The 8,886-nt window shown below is 43.6% G+C and overlaps 1 protein-coding gene across 1 annotated transcript in view; it reads right to left on the bottom strand.

Moving 5' to 3' along the window:
- Positions 1–6,772, bottom strand: part of IL7R (interleukin 7 receptor) — a 35,400-nt gene extending 28,628 nt beyond the window's left edge. Inside the window, exons 1-2 of the mRNA XM_045285146.1 lie at positions 6,691–6,772; positions 2,446–2,587 (exon numbers count right to left, since the gene is read on the bottom strand). Coding sequence (XP_045141081.1) covers positions 2,446–2,587; positions 6,691–6,772 — 224 coding nt within the window. The remainder of the gene's footprint in view (positions 1–2,445; positions 2,588–6,690) is intronic.
- Between the last annotated feature and the right edge of the window lie 2,114 nt (positions 6,773–8,886).

An 8,886-nucleotide genomic window follows, 5' to 3' on the forward strand; every position in this document is an offset into this window, starting at 1 on the left:
GAAGAAGAAGAAGAAGAAGAAGAAGAAGAAGAAGAAGAAGAAGAAGAAGAAGAAGAAGAAGAAGAAGAAGAAGAAGAAGAAGGGATGATTTTGAGGATTAGTATGGTTTCCTGACCCGAAGGACTAAATGAAGAGCCCTTGACTAACCTGGCTTGTTGAGCCTAGCAAAGCACGTCTATTGGCAGAAATCAGACTGTGACAGTGGTGGTAATGAGGGAAACAAACTATTACATGCTTGAAGTGGTATCTGTAGGCGGTACATGGGAGTGACTGCGGTAACCTTACGAATGTGGAAATAAGGGAAATAGATCGCCGTCTGAAAGCTCACTATGACATCTATACAAATAGCTACAAGCTGGGTCTGAAATGTAAATGCCTGATGGGGTCCAGGCTGGCAGAACAAAGTAAAGACGTGAACTTATTTTTTAAGTCTATTTTTCCAGAGACATTTTCTTTTTTTTTTGAAGTACCCTGGTATCTGGTTCTAATTGAAAAACCCAAATCAAGACTACAGACAACTTAAAATATGACAGGAAAAATCAAGAGCCTTGCTAAGGGAAGTGGGTAAGTTTATGTACGTGTGGTCAAACACTGTGTGAGTGAAAGTGGGCCTGGAGGTCAGCCTTGGCCTGGTCAAGAGAAACCACAGTGAGCACGGCGGTCCATCATCCAGCCGTGTGGAGAACCCCGGGGTCAAACCTTGGTGTTGACTTGACCACACGGTTTGATTGAGTTGTTTGGCTACTTTAGCATAGTTTCATTGCAGCCTAAGGGGAGTGGTGATTCCTTAGTAGACTTCTCTCGCCTTCCATACAAGAGAATCCGGCTTAATTCCTGGCCCAGTACACCTCCTGGGAAGCCAGTTACCTCCCGTCTGTCAGTAGACGAACAAATCTCGGCAGTCCCGACCCCGGCTCTCTGGCAGAGTGCAGTCTGTGGCAGCGGTGGTCCCTGGGGAAAGACACACTGGGAAGGAAGGCCCGGGGGTAGACTGCACCTGTGGTCAGACACCGTCTAGCCATAATGGCAGCAGCTTGCAGCCTCCACTCTGCATATTGCTCTCTTGGTCCACTTTTATTTCTGGAAATCTGAGAGACACTTCATTTCTGGAAATTGTGTTATGAAAGTGCACTGAGAGAATGCCGCTGGAGAACCCATAATGGAATTCAAGTCAAATTTATAATTATTCCACGATTCCACGAGGAAGCACTGCACAAATAGATAGAGAAAGCTTCTGGCAATGAAGACGAAGCATGGAATGCAGGAAAAAGACATCCTATTAGTCAAGCAGAGGGGCTGTGGAAAAGAGGAAGCCTTTAACAAGATGGATGGATGTAGTGGCTGCAACTCTGCCTGAGCAATGGCGCAGATGGTGCAGGAAGGACTAGGCAGCGTTCACTCTATGGTTCGAACCAACTCAATGGCACCTCCACAACCGCATAGAATCCAGAGGGATCTGGACTCTTTTCTTATGGGGAATTGGCTGGGGATCTCCAGAACTTGCAAACCCTTCTATACGATCAATGAATAGTGCCACATTTTCCTCATTAGCAATTCATGAAGAATTGGGTCATCTGATCTGATGTTGGTGATAGTCTGGAGTCAGTGTTTCCCATTAGAGTCGTTTTTCAAGTCACCAGAGATAGTAACCCTTGGCAACCAACGAGGAGGGGGAAGATAAAGAGCCCGGGGATCTGCAGCAAACTTTCAAACCAGAGCCCTTTTGGTTTACTTGGCCCTTTCTCTGGGGTCTCATGAAACCCAGCATGAAGTTCTTCCTTTAGCTTTCCAGAAAACATCGATTGAGAAAATCTTTTGAAGTCAAGAGGGTGCATAGAGAGGGCATATAATATTAAAAAGGTGTTTTTCTGAAATTTTGACTGATTGCATTGGGTAGGGATGTTAGACCGATATGCATAGAACTCTGGCTTTAAGCTTCTTCTTCATTGCTCCTGACACGGGATGATTCCTCTGCATGCTTCCCATATAGTACATTGTTCCGTCATCAGAGAATATCTGTGACCTAGGTACAGCTCATTCTACAGATGAGGAAACAGGTATACATAAGTTACATAACTTGTTTTTGGTAAAAAAAAAAAATACCTAGCAAATATTGGCAGTGGGATTAGAGACTGGCCTGCTGGGCCGGGAACTTGAAGACACCAGTTGTCTCTAGTTCAGCCAGTCAATCTGGGGGGAGGAATGTTCTACGAGAATGAGTATTTTCATTCCATTACGAAGTCAGGGAAGATGTGGACGGTCCAGGATCTATCCCATCGTTTGATGGTGGCAGTACCACCTGGAAGAGGAATGATGCGTGTCCATGTGTGAGTCTTTTGGTGAGGGACAAGGAGTATTAGGTGATTTTAGCAAACTTGTGAGAGTTTTGAACCACTTGAAAATTAGGCCACACATGCTTGTACCCATGAAACTGCCCTTCCTCACCATATTGTTAGTTCCAGGTTGGTGCTGTTGACATCTGGGTCATCAAAGGCACAGGTCAACGAGTGATAATGGGACCCATTCACTTCCAACTGACTATAGCACGAGAATGAGTAGTCATCTGGTTCAGCATCCTCCAAGTCTCCTGGGGAGGAACAAACTTGCAGTTACTAATGAAGCAATTAAGTGCATCCCTGGGATATCTGGAGTAACACTACTGAGATGGAAGCCATGAGTGCTAGGCATAAAGGCAAAAATAGCAGTTCTACTTTATTGAAAGAAGGAAAGTTAAAGGACGTGGAGAAGAATGTGGTTGAAAATAAACTCACACTTTACAGGTTTTTTTTTCTATTAGAAATAAAAACTCATCACAATGAATAAATGACCTCTAAACAATATTTCCTTGGTGATGTAGTGGTTCAGAGCTGGGCTGCTAATTGAGAGGTCAGCAGTTTGAATCCACTAGTCTCTCTGAGGAGGAAAGCGGCTATCTACTCCAGTAAAGACTGACAGTCTTGGAAACCCACAAGGGCAATTTTACCCTGTCCTTTGGGGTCACTGTGAGTCATAATTGACTCAGTGGCAGTGAGTATGGCTTTTGAAACAATTTTTCCAAATATCCCTACCATTGGGATAGTGCATTCCTGATCTAGAATGAGGAACCGAGCATCACTCTGTCCTTTCTCTAAACTCGAATTTAATCTATTTGTGCAAATAGAGATACGTTATCCCTATATTGCTCACCAAGAAGTTCACATTTTTAAGGGATGGTATTAACTTGATGACAATGAGTTAGGGGTTTTTTTTGGTGGGGTCATTTCTTTCCCCTTGATTTAGGCATTCCCCACTAGCAATAGCATTGTCCATCTCTATAGGAGAATGCTCTTTTAAGGCAACTTCTCTTGGGAGACTGCATCACACCAGGTGGGCCTTCCTGTAGATCTCATAGGTACAGCCTTTGTTTGGAGAGGTCGGAAAAGTTCGTCAGCAAACACACACTGATTAGGATCTGAGAACATTCAGAGAAGCCAAAGCAATTCTCAGAGTGGTGGAGCCTGAGCCTGGCACTGCTTCTGGGATTTCTGCCCACTCATACCAGGAATGAAGTGCCCCTCAGGCTTTGGATGGATCCCGAAAATACTAAAATCGAACCACAACGGAACGTACCAAGTCCACAGGATGCCCAAACACCAATCTTGTTAGGAACATAGAAGCAAATGGGACGCAATATAATGAACGTCTTCCACTGACCTTTGCTGGCCAGTCTAGCAAAATGCATTTGTAGGTGATTCCTAATGATGGATGCCCTGTTCATATTCTGCTTCCTGCACTTTAAGTGACTGTATGTCAAGAAGCAGTAGCTTGTTGGTCCTTCAGCAGGTGCCACCATGCAGAGTTGCTTTGGAACCACAAAAAATCCCCTCAGCGCCTTGCAAAATTGAGTGACATTTTACCAAGAGAATGTTATATTTGGACTAAGCTGAAAAGTTCTTAGCTATGTGTCATGTATTCCAACGAAGGGCTTGTTGCACCAGAGATAGACAGACATGGGTTTTAAGTTCTTGTTCTGCTTCATGGTAGCCCTGACCCTCAGCCCAAAAGGTCAACAGTTCAAAACCACCAGTCACTCTGTGGGAGAAAGACTTGGCTTTCTACTCCTGTACAGAGTTACAGTCTTGGAAACCCACAGGGGCAATTCTACCCTGTCCTATAGAATAGCTCTGAGTCTGAATTGACTTAATGGTAATGAGAAAGAGAGAGAGAGAGGGGTGGGGTGGTGGGGTGGGGTATTCAGGGTTCGGATACATACATGCATTTGATTGTGAGGACTCACTGACAAAACACATACAGTGACTTCACCTCGCACAGGCGTTAGGAAATTTTGAGACCAAAAAGCAATCCTGTCCCTTACAAAAATTTAAAAATTACTCAAGGGCCATAAATATATTTTTGCCAACCAATGAAATCACCATTATTTGAATAACATTCTTAACACATTTTATAAATGACATTATGATAGTTTTATTTTCGTTTTCAATTGTACTTCAGAGCCACATGAAAGCACTGCGTGTTGCTCAAGAGCTGTCGTTTGCCAACCCCGGACCTAGCACACCAGCAACACTCCATAGGGGTTAACTATGGTGTTCACCCTTTCTGTTTCTGTAATGATTTTATAGCTTCAGAAACACATAAGGGCAGTTCAATTCTGCCCTGTCGGGTCCCTAGGTGTCAGAATCAACTTGATGTTTATGGTCGTCACCATGATTTTAGCGAAATAAGTAATGCAATGATAAAATAAGATTTCAGATTCTGAAAATGCTCAGGAAACTTGGGGCTTTTCTGAAAAGAGTTGACGGCAGCGGAGAGTGCTGTATTACTGTGGGTCTGCAAGTATGTGGAGCTTTTATTTTCTAAGTATCCACCATCTAAGCCTCATTACCTATAAAGCTTTGAGGACTATGCCTTATATCCAAGACAGTGTAATAAGTGTGGTTTCGAAGTCTTCTTCCCTCTCACTGCAATTCGTTTATGGAACTGTTTACATATTTTAGATGTTTTTAAAATACCCATTTCATCTCTTGGTGAGCTTGTTGGTTTTCAGAGAACTTATCTTTCGACAAACAGTAGTGAGAAGTCCATGAAATCCTTAGACCTCAAACTGGGAGGTACAGGGACAGCATCGTGTGGCTGGGTGGTTGCACATCAAATGCTTTACAGATGCTCTTTAAACAGTTGAAGTGAGACTCAGTCTTCATTCCGAGTTGTCCTTTCTTTTAAAACAGGCTGGCCACCAGGGAGGTCAAGGGTATATTATTCTAAAGAAAGGTTTATGTGAATATGCTAGTCTAGTCCAATCTTCCAGGAGTCTGTCTGTCCCCATGCAAACATTGGCCATGGGATAATGATCAGAGCCCACAAAGTGATTCATACATGTTCAAGCTGTGCAAATGTCAACCCGCTGACAATTCCCTTAATGAGAAAATTCTAGGGATTTCCATCCGTAGTGATTACACGACCTCAAATATCTACACGGAGTCATTGGGCTGATGTGTTTGATAACACCTAGAACCAGCACTTTTAACTCTGAAAGTGCAAGAGCTTAATCTAAAGGAGCAAGCAAATCCCCAGTTGGTTTCTGTTGCTGCGACATCACCTTGGCCTACAGGTTTATTGTAATTATGCATTGCTTAATCAGAACAGTCTGCTTCTAAACCAAAATCCACACCCACTGTCTTCAAGTAAATTCTGACTCTTAGTGTTCATAGCGGACCAAGTAGAACTGCCCCGGGGAGTTTCCTAGGCTGTCAGTCTTTATGGAAGCATATTGTCACGTTTGGTTGACAATGAGTGCTTTGATTGCTGGACAACATGGTCTACTTCTAAGGTACTAGAGATTTTTAATATCCCCAGATACAAGTACCATTATAGGAAGACCCAAAACAAAATTTACTGCCATCAAGTCGATGCCGACTCACGGCGACCCTACAGGACAGGGCAGAATTGCCTAAGATTATAATTCTTTACAGGAGAAGAAAGACCCGTGTTTCTCCCAAGGAGTGGCTAGTGGTTTTGAACTGTTGACCTTGTGGGTAACAGCCCAATACATAACCTCCATGCCACCAGGGTTCTTCTTGAAGGAGGACAAGCTGGTTGATATGTTGACAATGAAGCATACTTTGGTGAAAAACAGCTCACTTAGATCCTTATTGAACTCTCCCCATGAATCCATCAAAAATGGAAGGATTTTGAAGGCATTTTCAAGTGTATACTGAATGTTTACTGTGTCTAGACACTCTATTAGGTGCCAGGGATAAAACATTGGCCATAGTAGTCAAAATTCTTGTTTCTGGACATTATTTTTTCACACATGATGGAAATTCCTAAAAGCTCAACACAACAAACCTAGCTTTATGTTTTTATACGACGAGATGACCCTAGAGATTTGGCAATAAGTGCAGTTATAGCATTGATATAGGTGTCCCTTTTGTAAGAACAGAGGCATCAATCCACATTAAAATCCCTTTTGAGAGTCAGTAACTTTCCTTCTTGAAAATCCTAAGACCATCTCTAAACCACCTCAGTGTATCCCTCATGTCCCCTCTCCTGGTGGCTTGAACCTACGTGCTCTAGTTCTGAATGCATGCTAGGTTCTCAGAAGACTCTCCGACCCAAGCTCAGCACCTCAACAATCTAATGTGCACACCAAAGAAGATCCAAAATCCTAAAGAAACGTTAGAAATGACTCACCGTTCTGTGCATAGCCACTTTCTCCAGATACAGCATGAAGGAAATAGAAAGCCATCCCCACCGCGGTACCTAGAATTGTCATTTTGATAGAAAGAAAGAGGAGCGTGCAGGCTTGTGGAGCCCATGTGTGTGAATGAATGAGAGAGAGAGCGCGAGCGCAAGAGAGGTTGTTCTATCTACAGCTTTATACTTATTTAACCACAGCCAGGGGGAAGTATACACACAGTAGAAAAGAAGGCAAGTGTCAGAAACAGGAAGCTTGAGTAAGTGGATGGCTGCTGTCAGCAGAGGTAGAAAACATCAGGGATAGAGAACTTTGTACGTGATTAGGAGAATCAAGGAGGTGCTGTGGCGGAGACCCTACTTCATGGCGGTCTCCTGGGTGGTGGAGGAGAACGGTGCTCCTCCATAAGGTGGTGGTGGTGGTTGTTTTTCCAGCCACACCTTTTTTTCCCCTCAAAGTTTTCTTGAGTTTTTACATCAGTAAAAGAAATGAGTCCTAGAGGCTGCAGTGATCTGAGTAGCCAGACACTTGCGCATATTTCCTTTGTTGTTTTCATTTGAATGATCGCACTGCTGGCACGTCTCACTCACAGGCTACTCTGCACCATACATACTGATTGTAGCAAAGTTACCCCCTATCCTAGAAAGACAAAAATATGTATTCTGGAAGATAATTTTCATGAAAGCTAACCAAACTTATGATCAGTGGACTGGGACAAGATGATGAATGATAGGAAAAAATAACACCTTAATGTTTGTCTATTCTAAATTTTTAAAAGGCAATATAAATATAGTCTACCCTCAGAAGGTCCTCAAAATTAAAACATAATGAACAGGGTGGAAAAGGAGAAGAATTGCGATTAGTGCTAAGGCAGAACATCTTGCCAGAAGTAACAGAGGTGTAGTAGACACTGAAGAGCAAGGGCAGAATTTCATAGGGCCAGCAGGGTAACAGTCTACAGTAACACAGACAAAGTCGATTCTGCAATAAGCAGTTGCATTAAATGCACCAAATAAAGCTCCCGAAACTGATACTGTAAAGTGCCACACTAAGTTTTCCACACTGCAACTATGCACATTTAAAACATGATTTTCTTAAAGTTATACATATTTTAAACATAACACAAGGAAGGTGTTAAACTGGTATAATAGCTTGATAGAATAAGTATTCCAGAGTTTGAGAGGGACAAAGAGGGAGACATTAAAAACCCTTTGCTAAAATCCCCCCAACTTGGTCACAGTGGATTCATTTCATTCCACACGGTTTTTAATAACGGGTATTTCAGAAGCAGATCAGCAGACTTTTCTTCTAGAAGTACATTGCCGAGCTTTTCTGAGTGGACTTGAACTGATGCGGTTTAGGTCAGCATCCAAGAACACGAGCCACTTGTGCCACTCCGAGCAAACCAGCAACCAGTTGCTGCAGGGTCAATGATGGCTCATGGTGACCCATGGGTGTCAGAGTAGAACTGTGGTCCTTGGCGTTTGCCAGGGCTTGACTTTTGGCAAGTTGATCACTCGGATTTTCCTCTGAGGCACCTCCGGGAGCCACCAAGCGGACAAGTTTTCAGGTCAGAGTCGAACGCGTCATAGTGTGCTCACTGAGGGCCTCCCGGGACTCCTGTTACTATCCTTTCAGGTATTTCTCGCAGTCCTCAAGCTGCTAGGCTTATTTCAGAATAAGATGATGGATTCAGATCGAGGCTCCAGCCATCACTGGCTGGAAGGCAAACAGGGCCCACTTAAAAAAAAGACGAAGTTTGCAAAGCTCATCAGTGGATGGCCTAGGGCTTGAGTTTTGTTTAAAGAGAGATTCTGTACTTTATGAAGCAATTCACTGCAGGTTTATTATAAATGGCTCCTCTTAACCTCTAACCACAGGAAAATCAAGCCATACCCACTGTGGTAGGAACCCTACAAATCAGAATCGAAGGGCCAGCGAATAGGCCTTGGGGATGGGGTCGGGCTGAGGGGTCTGTAATCTTTGTGGAAGCAGAGGATTGCATCTTTCTCCTGCGGAGGGACCTCAGACCAAACTCGTCGCCATCACATAGACTCTGACTCACCGTGGACAACCTCCCAGGGCAGCTGGTACCACCCAGTGGGTTACTGAGAGGGTAACTCCGTGGGAATAGAAAGCCTCATCTTTCTCTATCAGAGTGACTGGGGGGTTCAAACTGCCAACCTTTTGGT

The sequence above is a fragment of the Echinops telfairi genome, unplaced genomic scaffold (genome assembly GCF_000313985.2).
Source record: "Echinops telfairi isolate 266 unplaced genomic scaffold, ASM31398v2 ScPeMD7_7469;HRSCAF=8507_1, whole genome shotgun sequence".
Classification (NCBI taxonomy): domain Eukaryota; kingdom Metazoa; phylum Chordata; class Mammalia; order Afrosoricida; family Tenrecidae; genus Echinops; species Echinops telfairi.